Below are 17,358 nucleotides of genomic sequence, written 5' to 3'. Positions count from 1 at the left end.
ATAAAATATATAAATATATATATATATATATGTGTATATGTATATGTATATATGTATGTGTATATGTCGTGTTTTCTCTCTGGTTCAGGACCCAGTCACACCATATCCAGTGCCTTCCGGTGCGGTTTGAGCCCGGAACGCACTGGATCGCATTGATCAAGCTGGTCAGCATGAAGGGGTGTGCCATTCATGTCATTGGCACCACAGACTCGCCCATAGGGCGAACGCCTGCATCGGAACGGAAGGTACAGGAATGCCCTCCAGTCTGGGGCAGTGCGATCAGGAAAAAATGCTGCATGCACTATTTTTTTCCGATTGCACTGGAATAAAGGGCATTCCTGTACCTCGCATTCTGGTGCAAGCGATTGCACTGCCGAAGTGGGGGTGTCTGCGCTGAATGGCACTGACACGCCCCCTCCCACCCTAGGACGCTGCCCTGCTTGACCTATGCAATCCAGTGCGTTCTGGGTGCGGAATGCACTGGATATGGTATGACTGGGCCCTTAGTCTAAATGTTAAGATCCATTCAAACAGATCATTACAACTTTAGTTTTGGGAGCCCAGTTATATGCTGCCTACTTGAACACTGAGCACTTCATGCAAGAGTTCCTGTTCTTGCTGTCTCATTTCTGTTTGAAATGTGGACTACAAGAAAATGCCAATCAGTGAAGTTACATTGCTCTTCCTAAAAAATAAAGCCGTGCCCCTTCCTCAAAGTGACACTGTCGCCCCTGTGAGGCCCCAACAGATCGGTGTCTTTTGACTTTGCTGCGAAGTCTTCACAATAAATATGTAATAATGTATTTGAAGGCTGGTGGCTTAGGGCCTTCTGATCTGATCTGCTTCTGGCATGGCACCATCCATAGCAATCACTTGGAGCACCCACTAAATTTTTTTTCAAAGGTCTAGTACTGTGCCGCGCAACTCCAATTTAACGCAAACTAAAGTAAAAACTTTAAATACCTCCACAGAGAACTGTTGACTACTACACCGCCACATAATCCTAGTGTTGTCTAAGAAGTGTAGTGGTCCTGGGGAATTTACTTTTTAGGGAGACCCACATGACTTAAGAGTCAGAAAAAAAAATAAAGCCTTATGCGTGGCCACTGTACATCAGCAGGTTGGAGCATAGCTGAGGAGCAAGTCTGAATCATGAAATCAAAAGGGCCACTTGAAGCGCCCAGGCATGAGGATGTGGCTGAGTCTACATAAAGCATGGCTCTCATTGTTGTTAAAGAACGGCAAACACTGATAACTGTGAGTGTCTAGTTTAGGACCCCCCAGCTATAAAATAACAGGGAGCAGTTGGGCAGAGCTGGGAATGGGGACAAATTCCCTTTAACACTGATGAATGAATCGAGCTGTCAGGATCTACTCAAACCTGAAATATCAGTTTCGATTATTCTGGCCAATCGGTTATTCTCTGGTTGCTGAGAATGGAAGCACACATGCTGTACACACTACATTTTTTTTGTGTGTCTTTCTATCACTGCAAATCCATGGCACCATATTCAGCTCAGGCTACCACATCCAAGCATGCATGTACATAACTGTTTTCTGTGCTTGGCACATGTACTATGAACGCAGGAAAGGGATACACCTCAGATAGGTGGTCTGTAGCTTTCCTGTGAGCTGCAAATGCAAGCATGCATACCATTCTGGTACTTGTAGTTCTGCAGACAGCCCTGCCCCTGCTGCATGTACGGTTCTTGCTTGGACTTGTCAGGATCTCCCCCTGGTGCACACACTTCTGCCATACTCTTATATTACTACTATACAGACACTACACTAAACACGTAGGTTGTTTCAAGACTGAGTATGTGGACTGAGTGCAGGGAAGTTTGTTTTTCCTCTTGTTTCTTGCAGGGGTATCCGGGACGACATTGAGGAAGAAGATGACCAGGTAAGTTTTTCTTTTATCCAAAGTAGATATTTGATCTGTGATGGCAACACAGAGAGAGATGCACAGCTTGTCTGTGTTAGTGATATACTTGTGAGTACTCAGATCAACATATAAATGTGATCAACTTGATGGAAACAACAAGAATACTATTTTTGAGTTCCTAGTTTCTGTTATTCGTTTTCCTTTGTGTACATACAAGGCAGCAGCCATATTTGGTCACTACATATGCATCCTAAACGAACTGATTAGTAGTGCAGCCCAGTGACTTGTACCTTACTACTTCTCTCATTGCATGTGTATGGATTAGTTGGGAGCCATATTGACTAATTCATAACAATATGGTCTCTACGTGGCTTATGTGATTCTGTTTGATTGCTTGTGCCAGGCTCCAGATTCTAAGGAAAGGATGGACACCGGCACTCCAAAGCAAGTTCAGTACGTGTTTATTAACGTACTAGTTGCAAGTAGAACACAACAGCTTTTCGGGGTCTCGCAGGATCCCCTTCATCAGGCAAAGAAGTTAATCACGTGTTTGCCTGATGAAGAGGATCCTGTGAGACCCTGAAACGTTGTTTAAAGTGTTCTACTTGCAACTAGTACGTTAATAAACACGTACTGAACTTGCTTTGGAGTGCCGGTGTCCATCCTTTCCTTATATTTTGTCGGAAGCCACCTGCTGCACCCACCTTCCATTTTTGGAGCAGCGGCTCTGAGTGCGATGGGTACAGGAACTGTAGGCTCCAAAATCTGGCACAAGTATGATCAGTGTGTGGTATTAAGGCAGCATCGACATCGCCCAAATGTTTTCCCGGCTGCGTTCTGTCAGAAATATTGCACGTTGGAGTCAACGTTTCATGGTGCTGTAATTATTAGCTCAGTGTAGAACTCCTGTAGGCATACCTTTTTAAAGCCTTGCCCACAGTTCATTCAGGGTACTGTAGTGTATTGGTGCATGCCTGTTTGTTTATATGGATAAAGAACAAGACTATCACTATATACCAAGGCGTGCTGGTGAAAGTTTAACCCAAAAACTATTTCACATCATTTTAGTGATGCACCAAAGGGTCTGCAGCACAAAGCTGTGGCCACAAGGTCTTCATTCTTTGACTGCACTGCCATAGTGGGGGAAGCAGTGAAGAGTTAAAGGAAACAAATCCCAGGATTTGTTCTGTAAGCATTTAGAGTGGCTTCCATTCAAATCTTTTATAATCTCCCTTTGTGAATATGTTAAAAATGCCATTAGCAGATGGTGGGACTAGCTTTGTGGAGGCTCACAGCAGATCTTGTGAAGTACATTCATATAGCAGGGAGACCAGGTTACGCAGCAGAATGAATCACAGAGGAGAGGTGCATGTATTATTATTATTATACAGGATTTATATAGCGCCAATAGTTTGCACAGCGCTTAACAATATAAGGAAGACATTACAGTCACAATACAATTTAAGACACGATGGTAAGGAGGGCCCTGCCCGTGAGGGCTTACAATCTAAAATCTACTAAACTATCTTGTGACCTAGAAGTTTCTATTGTGGGCAGCGTCTGGAAGCTATTGAAAAAGAGGGTTTGCATGGGTGGCTGGGGGGAAGCGTCTCTGATATCCTCAGAGATATTCTTGTCGGCTCCAATTCAAAAATATTAAAAAAAAGCTGATATTTGCTATTGTGAAGAAAACGGCTGTAATTCGCACAGTGTGTGCCGCTGTTGGCACCCTTTCGATCGGCATCCCTCGATCAGCTGATGGAAGGAGCCGGCCGGACAATCTTCGATCAATCCGAGGTGGCAGCCAATGAGCTGCCCGCTCTGGTCGGGTATCCTGACAGGTGCTGGCGGCACCTGTAAAATACAATGTATACAGCGAGATTCCTCGATCGACACGCTGTTAGTGTTGATGGAGGAATCGGGTCAACTTTTTTTCGTTCAGCCTGCGGGTTGAAGGAAAAAAAAGATCCGTGTATGGCCAGCCTTAGAGGGTATTGGCGGTACCCCTGCTGATCGATATAGGAGGGGCTAAGTTTCCATTTCTCTGACCACGGACGCTTCATTAAAGTTTATCCCCAGCCAAACTTTCTTTTTAAACTTTTGTAAAGAGCGGGAAAGTGTTAGAACCTCTCATGATTTTACTGCTGTACGGACTCTGACATCTGTTGGCTATTGCTTGAGGAAGGGGGGTGGATGAGAGCGAATATCCACTCCCCCATTTTAATCATCCTTATTTCCTTTAACCTGCAGGAAGCTTACTTCCGGTTTATGGCTGAGAACCCAACTGCTGGGCTTATCCCCGAGGAAGAGGAGGACAACCTTGAGTATGATAGTGATGGCAACCCCATGGCCAGCACAACTAAGCGTATTATTGACCCCCTTCCAATTATGGATCATTCCGAGGTAAGGGCACAATGTCCCATGCTGCTTCCTGTCTAGAGGCCATTCCTCAGAGTTGTTGACCTGTGGATGTCGGCTTTTTCTATGCAGATAGAGTATCCACCTTTCGAGAAGAACTTTTATGAAGAACACGAGGAGATCACAGCCCTGACTCCCCAGCAGGTTGTAGAGCTGAGGCACAAGCTGAACTTGCGGGTGAGAACAAAAGATGTGGAGACTGTTTTGTTTTTTTAAATGAAAACCGTAAGTTTGTTGGTTTAAACATTTCTTCTTGGTAAACGCAGGTCTCTGGAGCTGCTCCACCACGTCCAGCCAGCAGCTTTGCTCACTTTGGATTTGATGAACAGCTCATGCACCAGATTAGGAAGTCTGAATACACGAAGCCAACACCCATCCAGTGCCATGTGAGCTCAGCAAAACCTTTTCTTTAAAATGTTTCTTTTATTGAGAGTATGAGATTATTATGATTTTATTGAGGTTCTGAAATCCAAAAATGGTAAAAGAAATAGTAAACTAGCACGCAGCACAAAAGTGACCTAATTGTTCCTCCATTCAGTCTACGGCTAGGTTTGGTAACTGGTAGATTGGTGTTAAACTTGTACATAGAACGCTGTATACCATAGGAAGTGGTAATCTAGGCAAAACTTGCATAGACTCTTCTCCTGTCCTTGCTGAAAATGCTCTTAGCTTGGAAAATAAAAATGAATGCAGCCGCTACATCTAAGGAGTGGTACGCTGCTGTATATGACATTTTTGTTTTTGGGTTCAGATATGCTTAAAGTGGTGTTCTTAGAAATGTAGCCTGTTCTGTAGAATACTATGACGTTACTGCAGCTAAACTGAAATGGCACGGCTGATAGGTGGTCACCTCTCCCATTTGTACTCTACAGTCCTTTGGCACTAGAGCCGCGGCCTTATGTACGTTTTTTTTTTTCTTTTTATTTCTGCAGGGTGTTCCAGTGGCACTTAGCGGACGCGACCTGATTGGCATTGCCAAAACTGGGAGTGGTAAGACAGCTGCTTTCATCTGGCCGATGTTGGTACACATTATGGACCAGAAGGAGCTACAGACAGGGGACGGTCCCATCGCAGTCATTGTGTGTCCCACCCGCGAGTTGTGCCAGCAGGTACTGCGGATGTAGTAGGATTCTTATTTGGTGTACCATTTGTCTAACAATGGGGTCTCTTCTTATTCCTTTGTGTAGACAACATTGCCTCTTGGATGGACATTTTTGCCAATTTCCCAAACCCACAGGCAATGTCTGCCTCCTTAAAGGTCAAACCACTTTATTTATTCTATTAGTAAATATTCATTTTTTTAGATCCATCGAAGAGCTTAACTGGATCTCCTGGGTCTATCATGTAACCTGGCTAGTGAAATTTTTTATTTAAAGTGAACCTGCGCCGGTCCATCATGTATCCTGACTATTGACTGCATGGCCTGTCAAATGCAGTGTTGAATTGCCTCCTGTGTTAAGTCTTGAAATCAATGCCTATGTCCCCATGGAACCCCTTGGATCTTAGACCCAGGCTGTATTCAGAGTCCTTTCTTCAAGCTCAGCATAGGGCTTTCCTATGCTGAGCCCCTCTCCTGTAATTCAGCAGTCAGTAGGCTTAGGGTCTTTGACGTTGACAAATGTCAGGATGTGGCTTAGTTCCAAGAGAAGAACAGATTAGCAGAGGATCAATGGTCCTGATTAGGTATGCTTCATTGCTCGAGACGCTGACTCGAGTATAAGCCGAGGGGGGGCATTTTTCAGCACAAAAAATGGGCTGAAAAACTCGGCTTATACTCGAGTATATACGGTAATACAATTGTTTCTGTATACAGAACAAGTACCAATATGTTGTGTTTTTTTGGTACTCGCTGATATTGAGTACCGTTTCCGTGTGCCCAGATTATCAGGAAGTCGGGCGGTGGATAATGACCCGTCGCCTGGCTTCCTGATTGCCTGTGAAGCCGGTCTTCTAGCGAAAGAACACTGGCTTCACTCACCGAGGCTGCCTGGCTTTCTGACTAATCAGGAAGCCGGGCCGCAAGTCATGAGGTGCCGTCCGGCTTCCTGATTGGTTAGGAAGCCAGGCTGCCTACCAACAAGTGAAGCTGGCTTCCTAGCCAATCAGAGGCAGGTCATAACCCACCTCTCGGCTTCATGATTGGAAGGGAAGCCGGCTTCACACTCCCTTGGCACTGCCGGTCAGACGGAGATCTCCCTCTGACTGGCAGTTCCGGTATCGGAGCATTTGGACGAGTATGAGCACTCGCCCAAATACTCGGTATCGGCACCTACTAGTATCGGTGCATCCCTAGTAGAGCTGCAGCTGACAATTATTTTCAAAATCGATTAGTTAGCCGATTAATCGGTTAAAAAATAAAATGCATTTTTAAAAATGGCTCCAGTGATGGGGCTACTGGTTTGTATTGAGATTGCAGTCCATCACAGGAGCAAGCTTGCAGAGGTGGAAGTAAAATAGAAAATAGAAAAAAAAAGTGGTGTGCAATATAGTGAAATTAAAAGTGTAAAATTATATAGCAATGAATGCAGAATGGCACCGGCTATAGAGGACTACAAATCCCAGCAATAGTACATTATACAGCACAATACAGAATACCACCAGCTACAGAGAAGTACAACAAATCCCAGCAATAATATATTATACAGCGAAATGCAGAATACCACCAGCTATATAGGAATACAACAAATGCCAGCAATATAGCAACTTGCTTCTGAGATCGGGCCTGTCTATCGGCGGCTGTCATCCCCCCACACCTGCTCCTTCTTACTTCTTCTCCCCGCGTCCCTGTGCCGATCGTGGATGTGGGAGGGCAGTGAGCGTGAGGCGGGGAGGAGGTGCGGCGTGTGGATGCGGCTAGCAGCAGCGAGCGTGAGGTGGGAGGAGGTGCGGCGCGCAGCGTGTGTGGAGCCGTAAACAGGACCAACTAACCAGAAGCCGATTAATCGATGATTGAAAAAGTTGACAACTCTTTCAATCGATTATAGTCGATTTAGTTGTTGCAGCCCTAATCCCTAGTCCTGATATGTGATTTTTTTTTTTTTTATTTGTCTCTTTCAGATCCACAGTGAATGTAAACGGTTTGGAAAGGCCTACAACCTGCGCTCTGTGGCTGTGTATGGAGGTGGCAGCATGTGGGAACAGGCTAAGGCTCTGCAGGAAGGTGCAGAGATTGTGGTCTGCACTCCGGTAAGTCCCGGCACGGATTACTGTTAGAAAGCAGAAGCTGCATGATCATTGACGGTACAGGCTTAGTGCTGCTGTGAAAACAATCACATACCATCCGAGTATTTGTATGCATGATATCTGTGAGAACAAGTGCTGTGGTAATAAGGGAGGTTTAATAAAAATTGACCCTGAAACTTTGTGATGCCTTATCAAACTGTATAACCTATGACAGCTTTGTTGCTATAGTAACCCCAGTTCTTTCTTCCACATCAGTTAGTAGATCTGTCTTCTCCTTAGGGTCGTCTTATTGACCATGTGAAGAAAAAAGCCACCAACCTGCAGCGTGTCACTTACCTTGTGTTTGATGAGGCAGATCGGATGTTTGACATGGGCTTTGGTAAGGCTACTAGTCTATAGGAACTGCATTTTCTTTTTCTAGCTGATTAAAGCATGTCTATTTTATGCCTTTTGGATAGAGTACGGAAGGGTTAACCTGTTATAAAACCTGCATCTTTTCTTTTAGAATACCAGGTCCGATCCATCGCCAACCATGTAAGACCAGACAGACAAAGTAAGTACCATGTGACCAGCCGTGAGTGACTTGAAGAAGAAATACAACTTTATCCTAAAAATGACAACAAAGACATCTTTAGAAGCGTTTAATGATGACAATCTACAAACGGCTACTTGGTTACCTGTAGACTTTTTATTGTTTACATACCTTTTCTTCCCCATTTGTCACGGTGGCCATTTTGACTAAGGGCAGATGATTCTATGAGCTTGAACTTGTTCTCCCTCCTGCAACATGTGACCATCATATCATCTGAGGGGGAAGCAATGCCTTTCCCCTGAGATGTTGCAGGATTTTGGAGTTTACAGATGAGATTTTCTAGGAAGACACAGGTGATGTAACCTTACCGGGGTGCATCAGGATGCATGAGGGGCCAGGGCTGCATCACCAGTGCCTCAGTCAGCCAGAAAGTTGAAAAGGGTCATGGGAGGACATATACTAGCGTCCTCCCGTCACCCAATGGTCAGTGTATATATACGATATACTGAGAGTGCCGCAGCCGGGACAGATCCCGACAATACTGTCGAGATCCACCCAGCTGGCTGATTGACAGCGTGTTCTGCCTATTTAGAGGCAGAGCCAGCTGTGCCCGCCCCCTCCCTTGTCTGTTCCTCCAGTCAGTGCTGGAGGATCAGAGAGGACTGGCGGTCACCACTCTCAGCAGGGAGATGATCGGGAAGTGAGCGAGCGACGGTATGTGTTCGCTCACTTCCTGATCAATAGAGCCGACATGTGAAAGTTTCAATGTCACACGTCGGCTCTAACTATGAGGATGAGTGGAAATTACTCACCTCATAGTTCTCCTTTAAACATATCTAAATATGTTTATGTCTAAAGATGTTGTGGCTGCATTCGTTTTTAGGTTTGGTTTTTTTTTCCCCTTTTTATTTTCACCTAGTGATCCTTCCAGTTGAGCACATTTTCTGTACTAGGGTGACAGCGCTCACTCACTGTACTGTATCTGTAGAAGAGCAGCATTGTCACCCTGGGCTGCTCACCTGGTTTGAACTACAAATTTTACCTCCTTTTAATCACCTCCATTACATAGAGGGAAGGTAGTTTGTAGTTGTCAAAAGATAACTGGAGACACACTTGTTCAGTTGCTGGATTTAGAGACAAGTGTTGTTCTGGGCTGGACTACAGTTTTTTTGTTTGCCAGTGTTCAATCCTCCTGCAGGTGGCGGCATATGCTAAAGGTGAAACATTCCCTGTGTCCCTCAATAGACAAGGAATAGAAGGTATGTATTGTACTTGCCGAATATGTACTTAAACTAATGCACCCACTATAGCTAAGGACTAATGGGCTGCAACATATAAAACTTTAGCTTAAAATCTGAACTCCAGTGAGATATACCAGCCTCTGGCCATAGGGTCTGCCACCACAGAGTATTGGGCAGGCAGATTTTGAAGAGGTTTGTGCTTTTCTGTCTGTTATCCTTACAGCTGATCTGTTCTGTTGTCATTTCCTTGTCTCAGCTCTCCTGTTCAGTGCCACATTCCGGAAAAAGATTGAAAGATTAGCCAGAGATATTCTGATCGATCCCATCCGCATAGTTCAGGGAGATATCGGAGAGGTGAGCTCATTCCCTATGTGACTTTAGTAAAAGAGGTTTGATATAAATGACCAGCAAGGTGTTTGTCCACAAGCATGCAGAATGTAGTTGTTCCCCATAGATTAGTGGAGGAGGGTAAGGCTCTTCCTCCTTCCATTGATCAAGACTGGTGTGTTTGGGTGATATTTAGGGCCTGATATAGCCTCGTCTTCCCTCATTACCATCACTTGTTTCCATGGTCAAAGGGTGGGTTGGCTAGGACGGACTCAGCTGACATTCAGCACCGCAGAACATCACTGTGACACCATTCTGTACCTTCAGACCAACTTCTTTACACCAGCCATATGTAAAAGAGGGGAGAGGTGACCACCGATATATAAGATTCGCTCATTGGAGGAACAAAGAGGGCAGGGGACAGACACAGCTGGCTCTAGCTCTAGAGATGCAGAGCCAGCTGTCGGACATCTTTCCCGGCTACAGCACAGCTCTGTGCTGTCAGCATTTAGTGGGCAGTAGCCTGCCATATGCTGACTTTGGGGCATTGGCAAATGCACTTGTATGATCCAAAAGAGAACTATAGCCAAAAAAAGTTTTGGCTATATTACTTTTAATTGAAGTTGGTAGGCAGGGCAATTGTGAAGTGTGCCTGAAGTCAGCTAGAACTTTGCCCAGACATGTACTCTGGTGTAAATCCAGTGACCAAAGAAAATCTTTGCCCCTCCGTCCCTTACTGGCAGAATTTGTTTGCTCTGGGAAATGTACAGAAACGGCCCTTCTTTTTTTTTCATTTTTTGGACGCTTTCATAAACAGATTACAATGTAACAAGGGATGCACTGAAATTTTGGCCAAGAATGGTACTTTGGGCAAAATCCGAGGGGACAGAGACCGGCTTTCAGCGGGGAGGAGAGAAGGTTTTTGGAGGCTAAGCGGGGCGGGGACAGCTGTCCTCTTGCACCGCCCCGCTAGGCAACTGTGACAGACGGAGAGTCAGGATGCCGAGCGGTGTGGGGGAAGGAGTCAGCTGTCAGGTGGCCGAGCTCTCCTCCCACACTGCCCGCTCGGCCTCCTGTGACAGGCTGGGGAGTCAGGATGGAGAGCGGCTTACAAGCACTCATCTAAGTGTACACTAAGGGTTTGTAAATAGCTGTGAGAAAAGTATGCTTACTGTGTCCCCAGTTATGAATGAACAGGAAGTGCTCTACATCACTTCCTGTTCATTGATGATTGTGGACATAGTAACTCATGCTATCGCCACAGTTTATAAATGGACAGGAGCACTTGGTATAGAGGATTCCCATTCATTCATAATGGGCTGCAGAAGAAGAGATGTAGGGTTCTGTGTCCTCCCATCTCTTTTTTTTTCTTTTTTAAAAGGGAAATATCAGGGGTCAGTTTAGACTCCGGATATTTCCCCAGAGCCCCCGACAGTAAAGTAAAAAAATTAATAAAAATAAAATCAAAATTTAGGATGAATGAATAAAGGATGGGAATTTTTGTTGGTTTGGTCTGAAAATTCAATTTCTGTGCACCTCTAAATATAACTATTTGGTTTTTTCACTTCAGGCCAATGAAGACATCACCCAGGTGGTTGAGATTTTCCCATCTGGCCCAGAGAAGTGGAGCTGGATGACCCGCAGACTGGTAGAGTTCACATCTACAGGCAGCGTTGTTATTTTCGTCACCAAGAAGGCCAATGCTGATGAGCTGGCCAGTAACCTACGCTTAGAGGACCATTCTCTGGGCCTTCTTCACGGAGATATGGACCAGAGTGAGAGGAACAAAGTCATCACAGACTTCAAGAAGAAGGCCGTCCCCATTCTGGTAGCCACAGATGTTGCTGGTGAGGACCTCAAGGATTGTTTAATAGACTGAAGAATGGTAGACTGCTAAACAAGGCTGCAGTTCATGCTTGACATACTTGTATATTTCCTGCATAGCTCAGTGTTAAAGTCTGTGTATAGCCTAAAACCGTGGTTCTCAACTTGTGGGTCGTCGTGCTAGGTGAGAGGCTACTCAGCCTCCCTATAGCGCAGCACTGTCAGTTCTTGTGCCGAGCAGCCATTCAAAATATGCTGCCCGTGCCGTATATGTCAGCCTGAGGTGGGGTGGGCTGAGGGTATGGCTGCGAGGGAGCTAGCAGCATACGTGCATTGCTTACAGCTCCCTTGCATGCCGTGTAGAGGTGCCTGGATCAGAGTGATGTCACATTCTGGCTCCCGGCACCTCCTACAGGGAGTGCAAGGGAGCTGTACAAGCAATGCACATATGGATGGAGCTCCACACAGCACAGCTCCCCACACTGGACCCCAGACTAAGGATCCACTCAAAGTAAGAGGTTTGCTGGATAGCATCTCCCCGGTATGTGTCCTGTAGCGGGTCTCCAAACTCATTTTTTTAGTATATCCCTCATCTCTGACCATTTCTAGTAGTATGTCCACAGACTGCCTTCTGTAGCGTTGCCCATACTGAACATTATGTGCTGCCGTTTGTTGATATCAGGAGCTGCAGTTGAAGCCCCCTTTACCTTGTAAGTTGACAGTGACTGCTGGCTTGATTTAACCTATTACAGCTAACTCGGAGACTAACCCCTTGTGACCTCTCACCTAAACCTTTTGTGAAACCTAACCTGCTCAGGCTATCCCTACTCTTAACCATAGCCTAGCCTCCTATGAGTGTGACAGAACAGACACCTGTTACAGTAAATACCAGATTGTCAAACGTCAAAGGTTTTTTTCCCTTCCTACAATGCCTTCTTTTCCTGTTAGCCCGAGGCCTGGACATTCCATCAATCAAGACCGTTATCAACTATGACGTGGCACGAGATATTGACACACACACTCACCGTATTGGTCGCACAGGGAGAGCGGGAGAGAAGGGTGTGGCTTATACTCTGTTGACACCAAAAGACAGCAATTTTGCAGGGGATTTGGTGAGGAATCTGGAAGGAGCCAACCAATATGTATCGAAGGACCTTCTGGAACTGGCTATGCAGGTAACTCAGTGGCCATGTATCAGGGGCATCTGTTCAAACCATCGAAATATTCCTCGCCTAGAAATAAGAGCAGATGCACTGTATGGCCAAAATTTGAGGATTCCTGAGCATCTCCAATATTTTCCTCCAATATTTGGATCATTTGTCCTTTTCTTTCCATGCACAGAATGCTTGGTTTCGCAAGTCCCGCTTTAAGGCTGGAAAAGGCAAGAAGCTGAACATAGGCGGAGGCGGCCTGGGCTATAGAGAGCGCCCGGGACTTGGATCAGAAAATACGGTAAGCAACAATTCATCTTCACACTTTTCCCACCGATTAGTCAAAGGAGATAAAAACACGTGACCACCAGTGGGCCGGTCAAACTTCTAAAAGTCATGTATTCCCTCCCCTCTTCTGGGGTCCCAAGGGTTCTGCTGCAGGCCACGGGCTAGATTGATTGGCCTGATCCTTGTAGTAAGTTTCTCCATCCTCGTTTACTGAGGTCCCAAGGGTTCTGCTGCAGACCATTGGCTAGAGTGATTGGCCTGATCCTTGTAGTAAGTTTCTCCATCCTCCTTGTTTACTGAGGTCCCAAGGGTGCTGCTGCAGGCCACGGGCTAGATTGATTGGCCTGATCCTTGTAGTAAGTTTCTCCATCCTCTTGTAGGAACGCAACGTGACTGGGAATGTGATGAGCAACTATGAAGCCTTCAAGCCCACGGGTGGAGCAATGGGAGACAGACTGTCCGCCATGAAGGCTGCATTTCAGGTGAGCGATGGAATGATTACACTTGGTTGTAAACTTTTGTAAAACATTTTCGGAGTCAATCATTTGTGCTCTTCCAATCTTATTTCTAGTCTCAGTACAAAAATCACTTTGTCGCTGCCAGTCTGAACACCCAGAAAACCGGGACATCCACAATCAATTCTGGTGCTTGGACAAGCGCTGGTAGTTTAAGCTCCGTACCCAGCACCCCATCACAAAGTTCACTACATGCAGAAGATTTGGTTCCACCTCCTCCTCCTCCTAGATCCATTCCAGGCTTTACCAGCAGTGGAACACTAAGCAGTATTGCCAGTACTTATGCCCCTGTGAGTGCTCCCAGTTTCCCCTCCCCCAGCCAATTTAGTGCCAAAGACAGCAGCAGTGGCGGCAGAGAGCGCAGCGGAAGCCGAGAAAGAGAGAAGTACACCGAAGGAAAAGGCAGACACGGGGACGGACATCGCGACAGAGAAGGGCACCGCCATGGAGAAGGACACCGGCATTCCAGCAGTAGCAGACACGGGGACAGTCGTAACGGAGAAGGCCGAAGGGATAGTGAGGGTCGAAGGGAGAGCTCGCGAGATAGCGAAGGACCGAGGGACAGCTCTCGCGAAAGGGACGACAGCCGGAGAGACAGCCGCGGAGACAGTCGAAGGGATAGTCTCCATGAAGGCAGAAAAGAGAGCCCCCGAGACGTTGAGAACCGCAGGGAATCGCGGGATGATGGCGAAAGCCGAAAAGAATCGAAAAGTGAAACTTTTGCCGTTCCAGATCCTCCAAAGCGGAAAAAGAGCAGATGGGACAGTTAACTTCCCAAAAACAAAGGAGAAGAATGGATACAGAATCTGTCAGAAACGCAGATTGTTTCCGGGGGACGTCGGTGAAATCTAAGACCGAAGGTTGGTCTGGTTTATATCCTGTCATGGAATTGAAATGCAGCGTGTAGTTATTGCTTGGTAAGAGGCTTTACCACAACACAATCTTCAGAGTATTTCCCGTGTCCGTACACTACTGTATAGAGCAGTACTCCCACGTTGTATCCCTCGCTCAGTGCGACCTACGCAGGACAACAGAACCCCATCATCTCCAATCTGTGTGTGTTTAGGATACGTCCCTATACGGAGCCCAGTTTTCTGATTTTATTATTCCGTGTGTTTTTGTTGTTGTCTTTGTGTATCAAGTTGTTCCCATTTCACAAACCGTGATTAAAAGAATGAGTTTTTGTTTACATTGGTCTCTGTTTTTTTACTTATAACTTGACTACGACTGATCAGATGGTGGTAATAATGAAGACAGACCCTCCCGTGCCTAAGACTGATCAGATGGTAATAATGAATGCAGACCCTCCCGTGCCTAAGACTGATCAGATGGTAATAATGAATGCAGACCCTCCCGTGCCTAAGACTGATCAGATGGTAATAATGAAGGCAGACCCTCCCGTGCCTAAGACTGATCAGATGGTAATAATGAAGGCAGACCCTCCCGTGCCAAGTCGGCCTGAGAAATGTCATGGTCAGACACACCAATTTGGTTCAGTTCTTCAAATGTATACAGTTCACCAGGTGAGACAGGGTTGTTTTTACTTTTGTCTCAACACAATTGAGGTATATTGTTTACAGAGCTCACTAGCTAAAGCTTAACTTACACAGCTGAATTTGTCAGAGGAGTGACTTCTACCACTTTCTCACCTCTGTTTTGGCTTGGACTAGAGCAGTCAGTAAGGAGACGACTAGACAAAGATCTGTGCTTTTATTTTCTATGCCATATGACACTAGTGCCAAGGGGGCACCTTATAATAAAGCTCAACTCCACCCCCCTCCAGTGTTTTAACTTTTTTGTTCCCATTTCTACTTTTTCTTAGTCTTCAGGCTGGCCTTGTGAGGTTATATGTCCTCTTCTTCGTGCACAGTCCTTAATGATGCAGAGAGCGGCACTGAGGTCATGTTGTCAGTGCCACTCTGTCTCATTGCTTAGTGTTGTGGTGATGTCCCCCTAAGTCAGGAGTGGGCAACTCCAGCCCTCCAGGTCTTGTGGAATTACAACTTCCATGAATTAGATGTTAGTTCTATTTAGGCTTTAAATTAGGGTTGTCCTGATGCTGGTACTAGCATCGGTATCAGGACTGATACAGGGCATTTTGACAAGTACTTGTCAAAATGCCCCGATACAAAGTGCCGAAGCTTGCGCTATGTTTTTTTTTTAACTTGCCGCCGAGCGTCGCGTCACTGCTGCTCCGGTGGGCGGCGCTCCAGGCAGTTGCCGGCCACCTAAATTGGGACCCCACCTGGAGTGCCGCCCACCGTTGCAACAGTGACGTGATGCTCCTCTCCAGCTCAGCGCCGACGATGTCCTCACGTGTGAGGCACCGCGATCGAGGCAACAGTGAGTAAGACGGGGCCTGGGCTTTGTTCTTGTTCACACAAAAAACTATCTATCATAGGGGTTAAATGATCCATAGTACATTAATATGTACATAAGATGTAGTTGTACCATGGAACATTTAACCCATTCATGTTAGCAGGTCAGAATTGTATATTTACTCCTGCAGTGCATTCTATATGTAGCACATATACAGTACATATAGAATACATTGCAGAAATAGATTTACAATTATCCTCTGCTTACATGAATGGGGTAAATGATCCGTAGTACAACTACATGTTATGTACTATGGATCATTTAACCTATTCATGTTAGCAGCGGAGAATTGTAACTCTTTTGCTGCAGACTGCAGTGTACTGGACGTGTGTAACATACATGTACTATGTACTACATATAGAGTACACTGCAGCAATAGAGTTACAATTCTCCCCTGCTGACATGAATAGGTTAAATGATCCATAGTACAACTACATGTTATGTACTATGGATCATGATTTAACCTATTCATGTTAGCAGGGCAGAATTGTGAGCGCCTCCCACAAGCTGAGCACCGAGACGCGATGCAGCAATCCTGCCCAGCGCCGACTACAAGAGGCACCGCGTGAGGCAACATGGATCGGAGGGAAACTGTGAGTGAGGGAAGCTGGGACAGGTCTAGCTGTAAATCTATTGCTATAGTGTACTGGATGTGGGTAATGTACATGTAGTACATATATACAGCTCACACCCTCCACTACATTACACCAATAGAGTTACAATTCTCCCCTGCTGACATGAATAGGTTAAATCATGATCCATAGTACATAACATGTAGTTGTACTATGGATCATTTAAAGTCACCTGTCCCTTTAAGAAAAAGTATCTGTAATTGGTATCGGCAAGTACATGAGGGGAAGTACTTGCCGATATCAGGGGCAGTCCTGAAAAAGTGGTATGGGGACATCCCTACTTTAAATAATTGTATCTTGTTAAAATAAGAAACGTGAAACCCTCCATTTTAGGACCTACAAGCTTAGAAGAGAACCGACTCCAAGCCATTGTGGTCTAGGACGTAGTTGGGCAGATTTACATTTTTGCTTCTTAATTTAAAACTGTAAAACATGACAGGAGGTAAAAGGAATTTCCCAAATGAGTACACTGTAATACAAACAGCTGAAATTCTTGGCCAGGGTGCAGATCTCAGGCTGAATGGGACGTACACTTTTATCTTGGCCAGGGTGCAGATCTCAGGCTGAAGGGGACGTACACTTTTATCTTGGCCAGGGTGCAGATGTCAGGCTGAAAAGGACACGAAGGACTCTACTACTGCAAGGTAATTTTTCAATGTTAGTTTGTGGGTTTTTTTGGCATAGTTTGAGGTTTTTTAATTGCAGTTTTTTCCATATTTTAGTTTTTTTCTTTTTAATCAATTCCTTTTCCCAATATATCTTTTCTATGCTGGTGGTTCTAGTGCCTCCATTCCTGCGCTTCTTGTCACACCTGTGTGATAGCTTCACAGCGAACCAGCCAAAGCTGTCCATTGCTTTGTAATGCTCTCTGGTGAGCTGCACTAGTCTCTGAATAGTCCATTTTGTCTTTCACGGTATACAGGGATTTGAGTGATCAGTTAGAGCTCTTTTAAGTTCCTGGGGTAGAGGAAGTAGCAAGAAGG

At 45.5% G+C, this 17,358-nt stretch overlaps 1 protein-coding gene across 2 annotated transcripts in view; it reads left to right on the top strand.

Annotated features, from left to right (window-relative positions):
• The window catches only part of DDX42 (DEAD-box helicase 42), a 26,659-nt gene extending 12,451 nt beyond the window's left edge, over positions 1 to 14,208 (top strand). For both annotated transcript variants that reach the window (XM_018574690.1, XM_018574683.1), the window contains exons 5-18: positions 1,867 to 1,903; positions 4,136 to 4,288; positions 4,376 to 4,480; positions 4,570 to 4,689; positions 5,236 to 5,412; positions 7,361 to 7,489; positions 7,766 to 7,865; positions 7,992 to 8,039; positions 9,516 to 9,613; positions 11,157 to 11,433; positions 12,359 to 12,585; positions 12,752 to 12,862; positions 13,230 to 13,331; positions 13,421 to 14,208. In XM_018574690.1, coding sequence (XP_018430192.1) covers positions 1,867 to 1,903; positions 4,136 to 4,288; positions 4,376 to 4,480; positions 4,570 to 4,689; positions 5,236 to 5,412; positions 7,361 to 7,489; positions 7,766 to 7,865; positions 7,992 to 8,039; positions 9,516 to 9,613; positions 11,157 to 11,433; positions 12,359 to 12,585; positions 12,752 to 12,862; positions 13,230 to 13,331; positions 13,421 to 14,134 — 2,398 coding nt within the window. In that variant the 3' untranslated portion in view covers positions 14,135 to 14,208. The remainder of the gene's footprint in view (positions 1 to 1,866; positions 1,904 to 4,135; positions 4,289 to 4,375; positions 4,481 to 4,569; positions 4,690 to 5,235; positions 5,413 to 7,360; positions 7,490 to 7,765; positions 7,866 to 7,991; positions 8,040 to 9,515; positions 9,614 to 11,156; positions 11,434 to 12,358; positions 12,586 to 12,751; positions 12,863 to 13,229; positions 13,332 to 13,420) is intronic.
• The last annotated feature ends 3,150 nt before the right edge of the window (positions 14,209 to 17,358 follow it).

Source organism: Nanorana parkeri, unplaced genomic scaffold, assembly GCF_000935625.1.
Source record: "Nanorana parkeri isolate BGI_ZX_2015 unplaced genomic scaffold, ASM93562v1 scaffold50, whole genome shotgun sequence".
Classification (NCBI taxonomy): Eukaryota; Metazoa; Chordata; class Amphibia; order Anura; family Dicroglossidae; genus Nanorana; species Nanorana parkeri.
The sequence above is the reverse complement of the archived record's forward strand: the minus strand, read 5'-3'. Positions and strand labels throughout refer to the sequence as shown.